The sequence below is a fragment of the Macaca mulatta genome, chromosome 2 (genome assembly GCF_049350105.2).
Source record: "Macaca mulatta isolate MMU2019108-1 chromosome 2, T2T-MMU8v2.0, whole genome shotgun sequence".
NCBI lineage: Eukaryota > Metazoa > Chordata > Mammalia > Primates > Cercopithecidae > Macaca > Macaca mulatta.
The window spans coordinates 111,131,084-111,152,476 of NC_133407.1; the positions used below are offsets into that span (position 1 = coordinate 111,131,084).

General features: G+C 46.7%; 1 protein-coding gene and 1 long non-coding RNA gene across 4 annotated transcripts in view; one reads left to right on the top strand and one right to left on the bottom strand.

The window, feature by feature from the left end:
* The window catches only part of SMARCC1 (SWI/SNF related, matrix associated, actin dependent regulator of chromatin subfamily c member 1), a 197,754-nt gene extending 179,218 nt beyond the window's left edge, over positions 1–18,536 (bottom strand). For all 3 annotated transcript variants that reach the window (XM_028844071.2, XM_015131071.3, XM_077992467.1), the window contains exons 1-2: positions 18,235–18,536; positions 5,845–5,964 (exon numbers count right to left, since the gene is read on the bottom strand). In XM_028844071.2, coding sequence (XP_028699904.2) covers positions 5,845–5,964; positions 18,235–18,429 — 315 coding nt within the window. In that variant the 5' untranslated portion in view covers positions 18,430–18,536. The remainder of the gene's footprint in view (positions 1–5,844; positions 5,965–18,234) is intronic.
* Positions 7,343–18,476, top strand: LOC144339165 (uncharacterized). Its single transcript, XR_013413888.1, has 2 exons — positions 7,343–8,256; positions 17,095–18,476. It is a non-coding gene; the product is annotated as an uncharacterized LOC144339165 (long non-coding RNA).
* Positions 18,537–21,393: the final 2,857 nt, after the last annotated feature.

Consider the following 21,393-nt stretch of genomic DNA (forward strand, 5'->3'; position numbering starts at 1 on the left):
GCACCATTGCACTCCAGCCTGGACAACGACAACAACAACAACAAAATAGTGAACTCTTTTTTTTAAAACAGAGTCTCAGCTCACTGCAACCTCTGTCTCCCAGGCTCAAGTGATCCTCCCACCTCAGCCTCCCAAGTAGCTGGGGCTACAAGCGTGCATACACCACCACACCCAGATGATTTTTCTTGTATTTCTTTTTTTTTTGAGACGGAGTCTCGCTCTGTCGCCCAGGCTGGAGTGCAGTGGCCGGATCTCAGCTCACTGCAAGCTCCGCCTCCCGGGTTCACGCCATTCTCCTGCCTCAGCCTCCCGAGTAGCTGGGACTACAGGCGCCCACCACCTCGCCCAGCTGTTTTTTTGTATTTTTTTAGTAGAGACGGGGTTTCACCGTGTTAGCCAGGATGGTCTCGATCTCCTGACCTCGTGATCCACCCGTCTCGGCCTCCCAAAGTGCTGGGATTACAGGCTTGAGCCACCGCACCCGGCCAATTTTTCTTGTATTTCTTTGTAGAGACGGGGCCTATATTGCCCAGGCTAGTTTCAAACCCCTGGGGTCAAGAGTTTTGACCACCTCAGCCTCCCAAAGTGCTGAGATTACAGGTGTCAACTATGCCCAGCATGAACTCTTATACCATACTGATTACTCAGGGAAAAAACTTTTTAAAGTATATAACTTATATGTCTCACTGAAACATTCTTTGCTTTGTTAATTATCTATCTCAACGAATTTTGTTTTATACCATTACGGATTGTATCAATTCCTTTCATCTGGGAAAACGCTGAACACCATTTTGAGAGGAAGGCAAATACATCTGGTCCCAGTGGCACTAAACCAGGAATTGTTTTTAATTACGGCTTATGCCTAAAAACATTCCTCCCTAATACTTTAAAATCTGGAACTAAATAATGGTTTAGTTCCCAGGAGTCAAAGAGCCCACACATAACGCTCTCTGAAAACACCATTTTTGAAAACATGCATATTTTCCTAATTAAGAATCCCAATATAATTTCAATCATATTATGTAAAATACTTTATATAATATAATCTGTAATTTTACTCTAAATTACATGTTACAATTAATAAAGTGCAATCAATATGTACTATATTACAGTGAATTAAGCTATCGAAAACCTCAATCAATAGTTAATTTGATAATTCTAGCCCAGTTCACAATGCAAGAGAACAGGAAATGAATACTTTAGCTGTAAAGGAACAAGGAACTTTCAAATTTTTCACACATAAAATACGTAACACACATCCCACAGAAAATGATAATGATAAAGCAAATGGGTAAAATGTTAGCAACTGTAGATTCTGAGTGAAGGGAAAAGAAAAGTTCTTCATACTAATCTTGCAAATTTTTACTTTTAAGTATCTTTAAACTTTTGTTACAAAAAACATCAGGCAGCTAGCTGGGCACGGTGGCTCACACCTGTAATCCAGCACTTTGGGAGGCCAAGGCAGGCAGATCGCCTGAGGTCAGGAGTTCAAGACCAGCCTGGCCAACCTGGTGAAACCTTGTCTCTACTAAAAATACAAAAATGAGCCAGGCGTGGTGGCAGGCTCCTGTAGTCCCAGCTACTGGGGAGACTGAGGCAGGAGAATTGCTTGAACCTAGGAGGTGGAGGTTGCAGCGAGCCAAGATTACACCGCTGTACTCCAGCCTGGATGACAGAGTGAGACTCCATCTCAAAAAAAAAAAAAAAAAATAGGCCAGGCACAGTGGCTCACGCCTGTAATCCCAGCACTTTGGGAGGCAGAGGCGGTCGGATCACGAGGTGAGGAGTTCGAGACCAGCCTGGCCAAGATGGTGAAACTGTGTCTACTAAAAAATACAAAAATTAGCCAGGTACGGTGGTGGCACCTGTAATCCCAGCTACTCTGGAGGCTGAGGCAGGAGAATTGCTTGAACCCAGGAGGCAGAGGTTGCAGTGAGTCGATATCACGCCATTGCACTCCAGCCTGGGCGACACAGCAAGACTCCGTCATAAATACATATACATACACACACACACACACATATACATACATACATAAATACCAAACTTGACTAAGCCACCTTCTACTTTCCCCTATGATGTGGTTTCCCATCACCTTCAAGATAAAATGCACACTTCTAGCACAGTAAACCAGTCCTTTTATGACTGACTCTGGCCCATCTCTCTGCTGACTGCCCTCTACCTACCCTTAGGTCTAAATGTGCTGAACTATGTGCAACTACCTTTAAGTATCACATTCTCTCAGACCGTAATGCTTTTATGTGTTGCTACCACTGCCTGAAAATCCCATCTTCCCCCACTTAGCTGAAGAACTCACACTCAACTTTCAAGACACAATTCAAATGTCCTTTTCCACAGAAACATTTCCTGACATCACCAAGTAAGTCAAAGTCTCCACTCACACAGCTCATTAGACTGTGAGTCCCCTGAGGACAAATAATATACAGTATTTGTTTGTATTCTTAGGACCCTGCACCTAATCAAATTCTTAGCATTTGCTGAGCTCCAATCAGTGGAGAAAAGGAGCCCTTTTAAATGAACTTTTCTGGAATAACCAGATAACCATAACGAAAAACATAAAAATGGATCTGCCATTTCCCACACCAACTAACCAGGGCAAATCCTAAACGGATCAGAGAGCTAAATGTAAAAATAAGGCTGGGGACTGGCACGGTGGCTCACGTCTGTAATCCCAGCACTTGGGGAGGCTGAGGTGGGCAGATCACAAGGTCAGGAGATTGAGGCCATCCTAGCTAACATGGTGAAACCCTGTCTCTACTACAAATTTAAAAAAAAAAAAATTAGCCGGGCATGGTGGCGGGCACCTGTAGTCCCAGCTACTCGGGAGGCTGAGGCAGGAGAATGGCATGAACCCGGTAGGTGGAGCTTGCAGTGAGCTGAGATCGTGCCACTGCACTCCAGCCTGGGCGACAGAGCGAGACTCTGTCTCAAAAATAAATAAATAAATAAATAATAAGGCTGGGTGTGGTGATTCATACCTGTAATCCCAGGACTTTGCAAAGCCAAGGCGGGAAGATCACCTGAGCCCAAGAGTTCAAGACCAGCCTGGGGCCGGGCGCAGTGGCTCACACCTATAATCCCACCACTTTGGGAGGCTGAGGCGTGTGGATCACCTGAGATCAGGAGTTCAACACCAGCCTGGTCAACATGGTGAAACCTCGTCTCTACTAAAAACACAAAAAAATTAGCCAGGCGTAGTGGCAGGTGCCTGAATTCCCAGCTACTTGGGAGGCTGAGGCACAAGAATTGCTTGAACCTGGGAGACAGAGGTTGTGGTGAGCTGAAATAGCACCATGCACTCCAGCCTGGGAGACAGAGCAAGACTTTGTCTCCAAAAAAAGACCAGCCTAGGGAACACAGAAAGACCCTGTCTCTATCTTTATAAATTTAAAAAAAAAAAAAGTGAAAAATGAAACCATACAAGTACTAAAAGAACACATAGCTGAATTCCTTTATAACCAAGGAATGATAAAAGCTTCCCAATTATAATTCAAAATGAGAAAAGTAACCACATCAATCTATTTAACTAAATTTCTTTAACTTTTTGGATCATAAAAACATCATACGCAAACACATTTAACGGTAAGATCATTGAAACACTATTTTTTTTTTTTTGAGACGGAACCTCGCTCTCTCACCCAGGCTGGAGCACAGTGGCCCGATCTCAGCTCACTGCAAGCTCCACCTCCCAGATTCACACCATTCTTCTGCCTCAGCCTCCCGAGTAGCTGGGACTACAGGCGCCCGCCACCATGCCCAGCTAATTTTTTGTATTTTTAGTAGAGACGGGGTTTCACCGTGTTAGCCAGGATGGCCTTGATCTCCTGAACTCGTGATCCGCCCGCCTCGGCCTCCCAAAGTGCTGGGATTACAGGCGTGAGCCACCGCACCTGGCCTATTTTTTTTTATTTTTTTTTTTTTTTGAGATGGAGTCTCGCTCTGTCACCCAGGCTGGAGTGCAGTGACGCAATCTCGGCTCACTGCAAGCTCTGCCTCCCGGGTTCACGTCATTCTCCTGCCTCAGCCTCCCCCAAGTAGCTGGGACTACAAGCACCTGCCACCATGCCCAGCTAATTTTTGTACTTTTAGTAGAGACAAGGTTTCACCTTGTTAGACAGGATGGCCTCGATCTCCTGACCTCGTGATCCGCCCACCTCAGCCTCCCAAAGTGCTGGGATTACAGGCATAAGCCACCGTGCCCAGAGTACTATTTCTTATTCTCAATTATATTTGAAAGATCAGTAAGTTGTTAAACGATTTAGTGATCAAGAACAGTCCCCACAAAAAAGGTCTACTGATCATAGATTCATAAAGGCAGCTAACACCACGCTAGAAACAAAACCCGAAATGAATTCAGAGACAAAAATTATGAGAAAAGATATGACAATTCCTAAAAATCTAGTATTTGTACAATCAGAGTTCAAAAATATAAATGAAGGAGTATAAGATAGCAGAGGCTGGGCACAGTGGCTCACACCTGTAATCCCAGTGCTTTGGGAAGCCGAGGTAGGCAAATCACTTGAGTTCAAGACCAGCTGGGCCAACACAGTGAAACCCCATCTCTACTAAAAATACAAAAATTAGCCAGGTGTGGTGGGTGGTGCATGCCTGTAGTCCCACCTACTCAGGAGGCTGAGGCAGGAAAATCACTTGAACGCGGGAGGCAGAGGTTGCAGTGAGCCGAGATCACTCCACTGCACTCCAGCCTGGGTGACAGAACAAGACTCCATCTCAAAAAATAACATAAAATAACATAACATAAAATAAAAATAAAAATAAAAATAAAAATAAAAATAAAGGCCAGATGTGGTGGTTTACACCTGTACTCCCAGTACTTTGGGAGGACAAGGTGGGTGGATCACTTGAGGTTGGGAGTTCAAGACCAGCCTGGCCAACATGGTGAAACCCTGTCTCTACTAAAAATAAAAAAATTAGCTGGGTATGGTGGCGCGCACCTGTAATCCTAACTACTCAGGAGTCTGAGGCACAAGAATTGCTTAAACCCAGGATGCAGAGGTTGCAGTGAGCCGAAATGGCACCACTGCACTCCAGCCTGGGCAACAGAGCGAGACTTTGTCTCAAAAATAAAATAAAATAAAGATAGCAGAGAAGGGCTGGCATGGTGGCTCGCATCAGTAATCAAAGTGCTTTTGGAGGTCAATGCAGAAGGATCGCCTTCTGGCCAAAATTTTGAGACCAGCCTGGGCAACACAGCAAGATCTCATCCCCACAGAAATTTAAAAGTCACCCATACGTGCATGCTAGCACGTGCTAGTAGTCCCAGCCTCTTGGGAAGCTGAGGTGGGAAGATGGTTAGAGCCCAGAGATCAAGGCTGCAGTACACTGTGATCAAACCAGCCTGGGCAATAGAACAAGACCCTGTCTGTAAAAATAAAAATAAAACACACAATTGCAAGGACACCAAAATTATATTCTCACACAAGTTCAGAAGGTATCTCACCTACAAAATGTAAAAAATTCCACAAAACAGTATTCTAGGCACAAAACCTGCATCAGGAGAAAGCATGGAGAAGACTCTCACAGCGAGAGGATAGGGAACTGCAACATGGTAAAATATTTTTAGGTCTTCACAATGACTGCTCCAATATTTAATGCAAATATCAAGTGCTTCTTCAAAAAGCAGCTTCCTACGTTAAAAAGTAGTAATATTCTATAACTAAAATTGTTCTCTTGGGGTTTTTTTTTTTTTTTTTGGTTTTTTTAATTCTACACGCTAGCAGCAGCAAAGGAAAAAAGCCGGATGCTATACCTAAAAGTACAGCAACTGTGGATGCCCAAATAATAATAAGTTGATGTACTTACAGGGAGTTTGGTGAAGGCCGGGTTGGTGACATGCTTCCCAAAGGCATCTTCCTGGAACTGAAGAAGCTGCACCACCAGCCCAGCCAGTGTTTTATTGGTAGGAGCATCCGCATGAACATACTGCAAGATAAAGACAGGCATTCAAAAACAAGTACAATTTTTGCAGAAGAAAATGTTGGCTTACTTCCTAGTACCTACTAAGTACTTATGTTATGGGAAATTTATAGATGTCTGAGACACGCTCTGTGCTATAAAGGAGCTTACAAAAACAAATACGTGTGTGCATTTAAAAATGGTTAAGATGGTTAATTTTCTTCTTTTTTCTTTTCTTTGAGACAGAGTTTCTTTCTTGTCACCCAGGCTGGAGTGCAGCGGTGCGATCTCGGCTCACTGCAACCTCTGCCCTCAGGTTCAATCGATTCTCCTGTCTCAGTCTCCCAAGTAGCTGGGATTACAGACATGAGCCACTATACATAGCTACTTTTGTATTTTTAGTAGAGACAGGGTTTCACCACGTTGGACAGGCTAGCCTCGAACTCCTGACCTCAGGTGACCTGCCCGCCTCGACCTCACAAAGGTAAATCTCCTGTGTTTTTTACCAAAAGAATGAAAGTAAAATGTTATCCATATTAATGTAAAGAATGTCAAAAGCCCAACCCAGTAATAGACACATCAGCTAGGAAGCTTCACAGCAAGGAAAAACAATGGGTAACACAACAAGAAAAGCATAAATTAGTGAGTTAAATGTAAAAGTTTTATTTGGCAATTAAATGTTCAATATCACTGAGTAGCCAATACACTCAAAAAAAATTTTTTTTTCTTTTTTTTTTTTTTTTTTTTTTTTGAGACAGAGTCTCGCTGTGTCTCCCAGGCTGGAGTGCAGTGGCATGATCTCGGCTCACTGCAAGCTCCGCCTCCCGGGTTCACGCCATTCTCCCGCCTCAGCCTCCCAAGTAGCTGTGACTACAGGCGCCCGCCACCACGCCCGGCTAGTTTTTTGTATTTTTAGTAGAGACGGGGTTTCACCATGTTAGCCAGGATAGTCTCGATCTCCTGACCTCGTGATCCACCCGCCTCGGCCTCCCAAAGTGCTGGGATTACAGGCTTGAGCCACCGCGCCCGGCCACTTTTTTCTTTTTTATTGAGATAGTCTTGCTCTTTCACCCAGGCTGGAGTGCAGTGGCACCATCTCAGCTCACTGCAACCTCTGCTTCCAGGGTTCAAGCGATTCTCCTACCTCAGCCTCCCTAGCAGCTAGGACTACAGGGGCACACCACCATGTCCGGCTGATTTTTTTTGTATTTTTAGTAGACACGGGGTTTCACTATGATAGCCAGGCTGGTCTTGAACTTCTGACCTCATGATCCGCCCGCCTTGGCCACCCAAAGCGCTAGGATTACAGGTATGAGCCACCACGCCTGGCCTCAAAAAGTATTTTTAAATCTCCAATTCCGAGCAAGAAAAACATCTACACTCGCCTTTCAGTTGGACAAGAGAGAATTTTTTTTTTTTTTTTTTTTTGCTGGAGCAAACTTCAAACTACCGCCCGACATTTCAAGGTTAATGTGGTATGTCTCCATTACAATAAATATTTTTTAGATGACTGGTGTATGGTCAAAATTATATCAGCTGCAACGTCTACAATTACTATGCATAGGACAAAGGGCACACAATTTCTGCTACCATTGAAACTTACAGCATATAAAAGGGCAATCATTTATTTATTTATTTATTTTTCTGAGATGGGGTCTTCTTCTATCACTCAGCCTGAAATGACGAAACCCCAGCTCCACTAAAAAAAATATATATATACAAAAATTAGCTGGGTGTGGTGACAACACACCTGTCCCCAGCTACTCGGGAGGCTGAGGCAGGAGAATCGCTTGAACCTGGGAGATGGAGGTTGCAGTGAATCGAGATCACATCACTGCACTCCAGCCTGGGTGACAGAGCGAGACTCCGTCTCAAATAATTAATTTTAAAAACATTTTTTCTTTTTTTTTTTTTTTTTGAGATGGAGACCTAGGATGGACCACAGTGGTGTGATGACAGCCACTGCAGCCTCAATCTCCTGGGCTCAAGTGATCCTCCTCCTCGACCTCCCAGAGAACTAGGACTACAGAGGCGTGCCAACACATCTGGCTAATTTTTTAATTTTCTGTAGAGAACAGTTTTCACCAACTTCTCCAGGCTAGTCTAGAACTCCTGGGTTCAAGTGATTCTCTCACTTTGGCCTCTCAAAAAGCGCTGGGAGGCCAAACGCTAGAGGCATAAAGTACTGCACCTGGCCCATATACTTTCAAGTGAAAATTGTCAATCACTTTTTCTCCAATTTACTCAACATAGTAAAAATTTAATAGATAACATTCAAGGGCCGGGCATGGTGGCTCACGCCTGTAATCCCAGCACTTTGTGAGAACAAGGCGGGCGGATCACAAGGTCAGGAGATCGACACCATCCTGGCTAATGCAGTGAAACTCCGTCTCTACTAAAAATACAAAAAATTAGTCGGGTGTGGTGGTGGGCACCTGTAATCCCAGCTACTCGGGAGGCTGAGGCAGGAGAATCACTTGAACCCGGGAGGCAGAGGTTGCAGTGAGCCAAGATCACGCCACTGCACTCCAGCCTGGGTGGCAGAGTGAGATTCCAACTCAAAAAAATACATAAATAATATTCCATTTGGGCCGGGCATGGTGGCTCACACCTGTAATCCCGACACTTTGGGAGGCTGAGGCAGGAGGATCACCTGAGGTCAGGAGTTTGAGACCAGACTGGCCAACATGGTGAAACCCCATCTCTACTAAAAATACAAAAAACAGCTGAGTGTAGTGGCACACACCTGTAACCCCAGCTGTTAAGGAGGCTGAGGCAGGAGAATCACTTGAACCCAGGAGACAGAGGTTGCAGTGAGCTGAGATCACGCCACTGCACTCCAGCCTGGGCAACAAAGCAAGACTCGTCTCAAAAAAAAAAACAATAATAAGATTCAATTTGCTAAATAATTAGTGATACTCAACACAGTATTTTTTTTTACCTGTTATTTGAGGTTCAAGGATACATGTGCAGGTTATGTAGGTAATTGCATGTTTTGGGGATTTGGTGTTAAGGTTATTTTGTCACCCAGGTAATAGGCATAGTAACCATAGTTTTTTGATCCTCTCTCTCCTGCCACCCTCTCTCTAAAGCCAGCCCTGGTGTCTTGGTGTCTTTTGTTTCCTTCTTTGTGTCCATATGTACTCAAATGTATCTTTTTTTTTAAGAGTCTCACTCCTAGTCACCCAGGATGGCATGCAGTGGCATGATCATGGCTCACTGCAACCTCAACCTCCTAGGGCTCAGGGGATCCTCTCATCTTAGCCTCCCGGGTCGCTGGGACTACACACATGTACCACCATGCCTGGCTAATTTTGGGGGCTTTTTTTGGTAGTGACAGGGTTTCACCAGGTTGCCCAGGGTGGTCTCAAACTCCTGGACACAAGCAATCTGCCAGCCCTGGCCTCTCACTATGATTACAGGTGTGAGCCACCGCGCCCAGCCTAATTTTTACTTAAGAATAAACTTCGGGCTGGGCGCGGTGGCTCACGCTTGTAATCCCAGCATTTGGGAGGCCGAGGTGGGCAGATCACAAGGTCAGGAGATCGAGATCATCCTGGCTAACATGGTGAAACTCCATCTCTACTAAAAATACAAAAAACTAGCCAGGCGTGGTGGCACGTGCCTGTAGTCCCAGCTACTCGGGAGGCTGAGGCAGGAGAATGGCGTGAACCCAGGAGGCGGAGCTTGCAGTGAACCGAGCTTGCAGAGAGATCGCGCCACTGCACTCCAGCCTGGGCGACAGAGTGAGACTCCACCTTTAAAAAAAGAGAAAAGAAAAGAATAAACTTCGAGGCCGGGCGCGGTGGCTCACGCCTGTAATCCCAGCACTTTGGGAGGCCGAGGCGGGCGGATCACAAGGTCAGGAGATCGAGACCACGGTGAAACCCCGTCTCTACTAAAAAATACAAAAAATTAGCCGGGCGCGGTTGTGGGCGCCTGTAGTCCCAGCTACTCAGGAGGCTGAGGCAGGAGAATGGCGTGAACCCGGGAGGCGGAGCTTGCAGTGAGCCGAGATCGCGCCACTGCACTCCAGCCTGGGCGACAGAGCGAGACTCCGTCTCAAAAAAAAAAAAAAAGAAAAAAAAAAAGAATAAACTTCAAAGCTGGACACGGTGGCTCACGCCTATAATCCCAGCACTTTGGGAGGCAGAGGTGGGTGGATCTCATGAGGTCAGGAGATCGAGACCAACCTGGCTAACACAGTGAAACCCCATCTCTACTAAAAATATAAAAAATTAGCCGGGTGTGGTGGCGGGCACCTGTAGTCCCAGCTATTTGGGAGGCTGAGGGAGGAGAATCGCTTGAACCCGGGAGGCAGAGGTTGTAGTGAACTGAGATCGCGATCGCGCCACTGCCCTCCAGCCTGGGCGACAGAGCGAGACTCAGTCTCAAAAAAATAAATAAATAAATAAAAGAATAAACTTCAAGATAGACCTGCTATGTACCCAAAAAAATTAAAAATTAAAACTGTGGCCAGATGCAGTTACTCACGCCTATAATCCCAGCACTTTAGGAGGCCAAGGTGGACAGATCACTTGAGCTCAGGAATTCAAGACCAGCCTCATCAACATAGTGAAACCCCGTCTCTACTAAAAATACAAAAATTATCCGGGCATGGTGCTGCATGCCTATAATCCCAGCTGCTTGGGAGGCTGAGGCAGGAGAATGGCTTGAACTCAGGAGGCAGAGGTTGCAGTGAGCCGAAAGCGCGCCACTGCACTCAAGCCTGGGTGACAGAGCAAGACTCCGTCTCAAAAAAGGAAAAAAAAATGCTTCAAGTATATCTTACAAAACTGACAGGCCGGGCGCGGTGGCTCAAGCCTGTAATCCCAGCACTTTGGGAGGCCGAGACGGGCTGATCACGAGGTCAGGAGATCGAGACCATCCTGCCTAACACGGTGAAACCCCGTCTCTACTAAAAAATACAAAAAACTAGCCGGGCGCGGTGGCAGGCGCCTGTAGTCCCAGCTACTCGGGAGGCTGAGGCAGGAAAATGGCGTGAACCCGGGAGGCGGAGCTTGCAGTGAGCTGAGATCCGGCCACTGCACTCCAGCCTGGGCGGCAGAGCGAGACTCCGTCTCAAAAAAAAAAAAAAAAAAAGACAAAATACATTGTACATATCCACAAGATAACTTCATAATCTTTAATAACCACAGGTTTCCTAAAGGAGTCATATAATGCACTGCACTTTTTTTGTATAAGGTAAAGCAACGTAAAAAAATAATGACTGATCGTGGCCGGGCGCGGTGGCTCAAGCCTGTAATCCCAGCACTTTGGGAGGCCGAGACGGGCGGATCACGAGGTCAGGAGATTGAGACCATCCTGGCTAATACGGTGAAACCCCGTCTCTACTAAAAATACAAAAAAAAAAAAACTAGCCGGGCGAGGTGGCGGGCACCTGCGGTCCCAGCTACTCGGGAGGCTGAGGCAGGAGAATGGCGGGAACCCGGGAGGCGGAGCTTGCAGTGAGCTGAGGTCCGGCCACTGCACTCCAGCCCGGCGACAGAGCGAGACTCCGTCTCAAAAAAATAAAAATAAAAATAAAATAAAATAAAATAAAAATAATGACTGATCGTGCACAGTGGATCACACCCATAATCCCAGAACTTTCAAAGGCCGAGGAGGATGGATCACTTGAGGTCAGGAGTTTGAGATGAGCCTGGCCAACACAGCCAAACTCCATTTCTACTTAAAAAAATACAAAAACTAACCAGGCAGAGTGTCACACACCTGTAATTCCAGCTACTCAGTAGGCTGAGGCTGGAAAATCGCTTGAACCCAGGAGGCAGAGGTTGCAGCAAACCAAGAGTGTGCCACTGTACTCCAGCCTGGGTGACAAAGTGAGACTCTGTCTCAAAAACAGTAACTACAATCTTTATTTTTCAGATAACTAACAATACCAAACTCTATAGCTGAAAAAGACAATGTCCGTGAAAAAGGCTGTTCAGATGGAACCAAATCAACTTTTCAGGTAAATATACATATATATGTAAACATGTACGTGTATGTATGTGTGTGTGTGTGTGTATGTGTGTGTATATACATTTTTTTTTTTTTTGAAACCCAGTTTCGATCTTGTTGCCCAGGCTGAAGTGCAATGGCACGGCTCACCACAACCTCTGCCTTCCAGGTTCAAGCAATTCTCCTGCCTCAGCCTCCCAAGTACCTGGGATTACAGGCATGTGCCAACATGTCTGGCTAATTTTTGTATTTTTAGTAGAGATGGGGTTTCTCCATGCTGGCCAGGCTGGTCTCGAACTCCCAACCTCAGATGATCTGCCCACCTTGGTCTCCCAAAGTGCTGGGATTACAGGCGTGAGCCACCGCACCTGGCCTCAGGTAAATATTTATTTTTTTTGAGACAGAGTCTTGGTCTGTCGCCTAGGCTGGAGTACAGTGGCATAATCTCGGCTCACTTCAGCTTCTGCCCACCGGGTTCCAGCGATTCTCCTGCCTCAGTCTCCTGGGCAGCTGGGATTACAGGCATGCGCCACCATGCCTGGCTAATTTTTGTATTTTTGGTAGAGACGGGGTTGCACCATGTTGGCCAGGCTGGTCTCAAACTCCCGACCTCAGGTGATCCGCCCACCTTGGCCTCCCAAAATGCTGGGATTACAGGCATAAGCCACCATGCCCGGCCTATACCTTTAAAAACTACAGTGAATATAGGCCAGGTGCAGTGGCTCACGCCTGTAATCCCTGCACTTTGGCAGGCCAATGTTAGAGGACTACTTGAGTCCAGAAATTTGAGACCAGACTGGGCAACACAGTAAGACCCTGTCTCTATTTATATATTTATTTTTTTTTGACACAGAGTCTTGGTCTGTCACCTAGACTGGAGTGCAGTGGCCTGATCTCAGCTCACTACAACCTCTGCCTCCCAGGTTTGAGTGATTCTCGTGCGACAGTCTCCTGAGTAGCTGGGACTACAGTTGTGCGCCACCACACCCAGCCAATTTTTATATTTTTAGTAGAGAAGTTTCACCACGTTGGCCAGGCTGGTCTCGAACTCCTGAACTCAGGTGATCCACCAGCCTCGGTCTCCCAAAGTGCTGGGATTACAGGCGTTGAGTCACAGTGCCCATTCTGAGTCCAATTTTTAATAAACTATAAAATATTTAATTCTGATTAGATTTTTTTTTCCCAAATCATCCCACCGAATTACCAAACATGAAAATGCATGTAGGCAAGGCACAGTGGCTCACGCCTGTAATCCCAGTACTTTGGGAGGCAGAGGCTGGCGAATCACCTGAGGTCAGGAGTTCAAGCCCAGCCTGACCAACATGGTGAAACCCCAGCTCTACTAAAAATGAAAAAAATTAGCAGAGCGTGGTGGTGGGTGCCTGTAATCCCAGCTACTCAGGAGACTGGGGTAGGAGAATCACTTGAACATGGGAGGCCGAGATCGCACCACTGCACTCCAGCCTGGGCAAAAGAGCGAGACTCTATCTCAAAAAAGAAAAAAAAAAAAAAAAACCACTGACTCCTAATCAATAAATTTTAAAATATTTCTTTCTTTTTTTTTTTTTTTTTTTTTTTTTTTTTTTTTTTTTTGAGACGGAGTCTCGCTCTGTCGCCCAGGCTGGAGTACAGTGGCCGGATCTCAGCTCACTGCAAGCTCCGCCTCCCGGGTTCACGCCATTCTCCGGCCTCAGCCTCCCGAGTAGCTGGGACTACAGGCGCCCGCCACCTCGCCCGGCTAGTTTTTTGTATTTCTTAATAGAGACGGGGTTTCACCGTGTTAGCCAGGATGGTTTCGATCTCCTGACCTCGTGATCCGCCCGTCTCGGCCTCCCAAAGTGCTGGGATTACAGGCTTGAGCCACCGCGCCCGGCCAATAAATTTTAATTTTGATGTCATAAACAATCTGTTGGGTTTTTTGGGTTTTTTTGTTTTTTTTTTTTGAGACAAGGTCTTGCTCTGTTGCCCAGGCTGGAGAGCAATGGCGCCAACACAGTTCACGGCATTCTCAACCTCCTAGGCTCAAATGATCCTCCAAGGACCCTTCCTCAGCCAAGTAGCTGGGACTACACATGCATGCCACCACAATTGGTGGGGTTTTTTTGTCTCTTTTTTTTTTTTTTTTTTTTTTTTTTGAGAATGTCTCATCATGTTACCCAAGCTGGTCTCCAACTCCTGGGCTCAAATGAATGTCCCACCTGGAATTCCCAAGTGCTGGGATTACAGACCTGAGCCACTGCAGCTGGCCCAATTAATCTTTTGATCAAAAAAAGTCTATCATATTTTATTTAAGAAAAGAAAAATATATTAGTCTCAAAATATTTCAAATAAGAGTCAGTATGGGCCAAGTGTGGTGGCTCACACCTGTAAGCCCTGTACTTTGGGAGGCTGAGGCAGGCAGAGAGCCCAGGAGTTTGAGACCAGCCTGGAAACATTGCAAAACCCTGACTCTACTGATAATACAAAAAATTAATCAGGTGTGGTGATTCATGCCTACAGTCCCAGCTACTGACGAGGCTGAGGTGGGAAATCACCTAAGCCCAGGAGGTTGAGGCTGCAGTGTGCTATGATCGCACCACTGCACTCCAGCCTGGGCAACAAAGCGAGACCCTGTCTCAAAAAAAAAGAAAAGTTCCTAAATGAAGTCTCAGGTATCTTTCATTTGAAAAAGAAGGTAAATAATATCTATCATTTAGGACTGCTGTGAGGATTTTAAGTGAGTTATACTTTAAGTACCTGGCACATGGTAAATGCTCAGTTGTTCACTGAACGCATGAGCTGAATGCAAGAGTTTGAGGTTGCAGTGAGCTATGATCACACCACTGTACTGCAGCCTGGGCAACAGAGAAAGACCCTGTCTCAAAAAAATAAAGTAAAATAAAAATAAATAGGCCGGGCGCGGTGGCTCAAGCCTGTAATCCCAGCACTTTGGGAGGCCGAGACGGGCGAATCATGAGGTCAGGAGATCGAGACCATCCTGGCTAACCCGGTGAAACCCCATCTCTACTAAAAAATACAAAAAACAGGCCGGGCGCGGTGGCTCAAGCCTGTAATCCCAGCACTTTGGGAGGCCGAGACGGGCGGATCACGAGGTCAGGAGATCGAGACCATCCTGGCTAACACAGTGAAACCCCGTCTCTACTAAAAAATACAAAAAACTAGCTGGGCGAGGTGGCGGGCGCCTGTAGTCCCAGCTACTCAGGAGGCTGAGGCAGGAGAATGGCGTAAATCCGGGAGGCGGAGCTTGCAGTGAGCCGAGATCCGGCCACTGCACTCCAGCCTGGGCGACAGAGCGAGACTCCGCCTCAAAAAAAAAAAAAAAAAAAATACAAAAAACTAGCCGGGCAAGGTGGCAGGCGCCTGTAGTTCCAGCTACTCAGGAGGCTGAGGCAGGAGAATGGCATGAACCCGGGAGGCGGAGCTTGCAGTGATCTGACATCCGGCCACTGCACTCCAGCCTGGGTGGCAGAGCGAGACTCTGTCTCAAAAAAAATAAAAATAAAAATACAAAAAACTAGCCAGGTGAGGTGGCGGGCGCCTGTAGTCCCAGCTACTCGGGAGGCTGAGGCAGGAAAATGGCGTGAACCCGGGAGGCAGAGCTTGCAGTGAGCCCAGATTGCGCCACTGCACTCCAGCCTGGGCGACAGAGCGAGACTCCATCTCAAAAAATAAATAAATAAAATAAAAATAAAAAATAAAAATAAAAATAAAAAACAACACTAGCAAAATCAAGTTTACTGAGACTGAAACTGTTGTCTGCTCTGAAAATGCAGTATTACATGCACTAGAAACGGTTAGTTAAAACCAATGTGTACACAAATAGAAATGCATTGTGTAGAAAAGAAGCAAAGAACCTTCTGATAATATTTTCACCACTTCGACACTAACACCCAGAGACTGAAAAGATTCTGGCTGTCAGGCCTAGGGCATATATGATTCTCAATCTCAGTAGACCACAGAAATACACTCTGGCTTTACAAAGTCCTGAGAAGTCAAAGACAACTTTGTCTATAAAGTCTCAGGGATAGTGAATCAACATTAGCCTAGTGGTCTCAATACTACTGGGCAATTCTTCAAACTGCTTTGTAGCCACTTCCCTACCCACCCAAACAAATACTGAAGATGATTATCCACACCTAAAGCTTCTTGTAGTTGGTCCCAAACTGATGCACACTGAACAGTGTGGAGAGGTAGAAATTACTGAAATTTGCCTTTTTCTACTCTCTTCCTTGATATTCAAAGGAACATCTCTAGATTATTTTTCTTTGTTAAAGCTTCACTGAATTTAAGACCCAAAGCATTGGCTAAAAGGAATGTAATAAGAAAGAATTAACCAATATTTTCATAACATATTCAATCCCACTAGCCACTCCTGGAAGCTCTATTACCTACGTTTAAAAAGCGCGGTGGCTCACGCCTGTAATCCCAGCACTTTGGGAGGCCGAGGCGGGCGGATCACGAGGTCAGGAGATCGAGACCATCCTGGCGAACACGGTGAAACTTCGTCTCTACTAAAAATACAAAAAAATTAGCCAGGCGTGGTGGTGGGTGCCTGTAATCCCAGCTTCTAGGGAGGCTGAGGCAGGAGAATGGCGTGAACCCGGGAGGCGGTGGAGCTTGCAGTTAGCGGAGATCGCACCACTGCACTCCAGCCTGGGCGACAGACCGAGACTCCGTCTCAAAAATAAAATAAAATAAAATAAAAAGTGACCAATTTATCACTGTGTAAGAAAGGGCAATATTACTAAACATCTAGAGTCTAAATGTAATTTTGGGGGGGGGGTCCAAGCACCTAAAAATATAATTACTGTCTCTCACTTCCTCAAACTTCAGACAAGAAATGTAATTTTTCCCAGCTGAACTTCAAAAATAAAAAAGAAAGAAAGAAATGGTCATTTCTGGGGTTTGTTTTTTGCTTGTTTGTTTTTGTTTTTTGAGACAGAGTCTTACTCTATTACCCAGGCTGGAGTGTAATGGTGCGGTCTCGGCTCACTGCAGCCTCTGCCTCCTAGGTTCAAGCTATTCTCCTGCCCCAGCCTCCCGAGTAGCTGGGATTACAGGCGTGTGCTGCCACACCCGACTAATTTTGTATTTTTTGGAAAGACGGGGCTTCACCATGTTGGTCAGGCTGGTCTCGAACTCCTCACTTCAGGTGATCCACCCGCCTCGGCCTCCCAAACCGCGCCCGGCCAGAAATGGTCATTTCCGAATGTACCACGTGTAATGCCAAAGGAACCCAAGATCCCTGCCCATGCCTAATAACTGCCAAACACTGACAGGCTTCACTGAGCTGTAAAGGCCAAATAAATAGGTTCCTAGTTTATCTTTTCATTCATTAAACAAATATTTACTAAGCAGCTACTAAGGGTAAGGCACTAAGTATCAGCCACGTTCCCGGATACACTGTAGTGAACAAAGCCCTTTCTTCAGTGCTATGATCCTCAATAGGAGAAAGTACAGAATTAAAGAGGGTGATAGGAAAACTTCAGAGGCTGGGGAGCCTTTTTGACTACCTGCTTCATTACACCCTTTAAGGGAGTTCTCCGGAATATTTACACAAAGGGGAAGTTGGAGAAAAAAAAAATGTTATAAACAAGGGATTAAGTCAAAACTTTGAAAACTACTGACTCGGCGGAACTTCCATTCCAAAGGTAGGATAAATAAGTAAATGACTAATTTCAAAATGTGGTAAACACTACGAAGAAAATAAAGGTGACATAAGAAAAGTGCTCTAATAAAAACTGGGTTCTCGGAAGGCCTCCCTGAAGAACACTTTACGTACAAGTGAACATTAACTCTCACGCCACACAGAACCAGAAGCACAATGAGGTAGAAACCGTCGTTAATAGCTCTCATCCATCCTAGAATTCACATTACCTGTTAGTAATTAACGAATACAATCATCCCAGTCGTTTAGCAAATCAACAACAGGTAGCAAACCCCCTCGAGACTTTGAATACTCTCTAAACAAAACTTGAAGCTGCTTTTACCACGCTTGCTCGGTCTTTAGGGATCATTGTTCATACACCTAAGGCAGCTGACAAAAGAGAGTCACACTCGCCTAGTGGCTGAGCTCGACCTGCTCTGGCACACGAGACTGAGCAGGGGCTTTCGCCAGGGGTGCGTGGGCTCACAAGAACAAGCGCCTGACCCGTCAGGCCACCGGCGCGCGGGCGCCCAGAGCGGACGGCGGGGGCGTGGCGGGCCCTGCGCCTGCCTTTGTTGTCCCTCGTGGCGTGCGGGGGGGAGGGGAGGCCCGAGGCCCGCGAGGCCAGATGCCGCCTCCGGCCCCAGTCGCGTGGTCTCCCGGCCCCCATGGGCGCGCGAACCCACCTTCTTGTAGTGCTTGCCCAGCCAGACCCGCACCGAATCCAGCTGGGACACCGTCTCCGGGCTCTCCCAAAACTTGGTGGCCGGACCCCCATCCTTCCGCCGATAAACGGCTAGGCCTGCGGCTACCGCCGCGGCCCCCGAGCCCGTGGCGCCTACCGCTGCCCCAGGCCCGCCGCCGCCCGCCGCTGCGGCCATCGTCGCAGCCCGTCGTCCCCACAGCCTGGCCCACCCCAGCCCTCGCGGTGTTTCCCGTTCGTTCCCGCGCGCGCCCGCGCGCGCGTAGCCGCCACTGCCGCTTCCCGGCCCCGCCCAGCCAACCCCCTTCCGGTGCGGACGCCCGGCCCCGCCCCCTCTCGGGACTGGCGCCGTATCCGACGCGAGCCCGCGCATACGCATGCGCAGCACTCGTGCGGGCGCGCCTTGGACTAGCACGTCCAGCCGCCTCTTCCGCCAGCCTCTGTAGGCTCCGTTCTCCCCTAGTGAGTGCCGGTTATTGAGCCATGCTCTTCCCTCGCTACCGACGTCGAATCGTTATGCGGTTAACAACCGCAGGTTGATTCTGTGTCATAGCCTGCCTCCGCTGAAGGGAAAAGGTCTGGTGCGAGAAGTGCCGAGGGGAAAGCCTGCCTAGGGTATCGAGTGCGCCGGGCCCGGCTTTCCCTTAGACCCTCCACCCCCAGCGGCCCGGCGGCATTTGGGAAGAGCCATCTGGGACGCCCACGCCAAGGCTTTTCGGCTTCACAGACCTTCCACTCCCTCAGGGGTCCAGCCACAGCGGCTCATTCCTGCCCCCACGGGCCCTTGCATCGGCTGTTTCGGAGACCTCAGCGGGTCTTCCCTTCTGATTTTCACTTATGAGACGCGTTCAGATTCACTGGTTCAAAGGACTTCAGAAAGCCGTTGTCATATCTTACAATCTTGAACTGTTCACACCCATACACTTTCTGCGTAGCGCTTACCATGACCCGGTGTTTTTAGTTTCTCATTTACCTTCCACATAAATTACATGAGAACCTAATCTTAACTTGTTCACAGGTGTATCCTGAACACCTGAGACAATGAATACATGTACAGTGAATACTTGATGAATTAATGAATGGCCCATATAGAAGCCGAAAATTTTTAAATTATCAAGGTATGATTGGCCGGGCGTGGAGCACTTTGGGAGGCTGAGGCGGAACGATCGACTGACCTCAGGAGCTCTAGACCGCCACGCCCGTCCCCGTCTCTCCAAAAAAGTACAAAAAGCAGCCGGGCATTGTGTTGCAAGCCTGTGCTCCTAGCCTCTTGGAGGGCTGAGGTGGGAGGATCGCTTGAGCTGGGGAGATGCAGGCTGCTGCAGTGAGCTATAATCGCGCCACTCACGACACCATCCTGGGCGACAGAGCAAAACCCTGTTTCAAAAAGTACGACTGGCCATAATGGAGTTGTGAACATAATGCTATATGATCTCAGAGAAGCAAGTAACTAATTGCTTATGAGAAAGTGACTAACTGCTGATAAGGTTTTGAGACCTTTTAAAAATGAGGGTATGTACGTTTTCAGGATCTCCTGAGGGCTGTGTCACGGACAGTAAAATATATTAAATAAAAAAATGAATAGAATGTGATCAGGAGGGCCAGGCGAGATGGCTCACGCCTGTAATCCCAACACTTTGGGAGGCCAAGGTGGGCTGATCACAAGGTCAGGAGTTCGAGACCAGCCTGGCCAACATAGTGAAACCCCGTCTCTACTAAAACTACAAAAATTAGCCACGCGTGGTGGTGCATGCCTGCAATCCCAGCTACTCGGGAGGCTGAGGCAGGAGAATCGCTTGAACCCAGGAGGTGGAGATTGCAATGAGCCGAGATTGAGCCGCTGCACTCCAACCTGGGCGACAGAGCAAGACTCCATCTCCAAAAAAAAAAAGTTTTTATTTTGAAACTTTCTCAGATTTAACAGAAAAGTTGCAAATATAATACAAAGAACTTTTCCTGAATCATCTGAGAATAAGTTGCTGATAACTTATTCTCATAATGCCCATAACTATCAAAAATTTTAAAGTGTATTTTCTACAGACAAGTATAGTCTATATATTCTCTTACATAATCACAGTACAATCATTTATACTGGGAAATTAACACTGATGCCATCCCCAGACCCCATTCAGGTTTTTCCTATTGAACCGTGAGGTCCTTTATAGCAAAAGTTTCCAGTTCAAAATCACACTTTGCATTCAATAAAGTTTCGTTTCCTTCAATACGGAACAGTTCCTTAGTCCTTAAACCTTAACAACATTGATACCTATGAAGATTACAAGGCATTTATTTAGTAGAATGACCCTCAATTTGAGTTTGATGTTTCTTCTTTGTGTTCTTTGCATTGCATTCTATCAGGTGATGCATAATTTCATTTCTCCTGTTACATTGATGACAAAGTATCATTCAAGTTTCTCTACTGTGAAGTTATTCTTTTTGCCTTTGTAATTAATCACTATTTTCTATGGAGGTATTTGGTTTTTTTGCTTTTGGGGGGTTTTTTGAGATAAAGTCTTGCTTTGTCACCCAAGCTGGAGTGCAGTAGTGTGATCATGGTTCACTGCAGCCTCCACTTCCTGGGCTCAATTGATCCCTTTGTGGAGGTGTTTTGAAAGTATATTAAGGCCTGGTGTGGTGGCCCATGCCTGTAATCCCAGCATTTTGGGAGGCTGTGGCAGGCAGATTAATTGAGGTCGGGCATTCAAGACTAGCCTGACCAACATGGAGAAATCCCGTCTCTACTAAAAATACAAAATTAGCCAGGTGTGGTGGTACATGCCTGTAATCGCAGCTACTCGGAGGCTGAGGCAGGAGAATGGCTGGAACCCAGAAGGTGGAGGTTGTGGTGAGGTGAGATCGCACCATTGCACTCTAGCCTGACCAAGAAAGAGCAAAAACTCCATCTCAAAAAAAAAAAAAAGTATATTTAAAAAAAAAAAAAAGAAGAAGTGGCCAGGCACTGTGGCTCGTGCCTGTAATCCCAGCACTTTGAGAGGCCGAGGCAGGTTGATCATCTGAGGTCAGGAGTTTGAGACCAGCCTAACCAACATGGTAAAACCCTGTCTCTACAAAAATACAAAAATTAGGCCAGGAGCAGTGGCTCACGCCTGTAATCCCACATTTTGGGAGGCCGAGGCGGGCT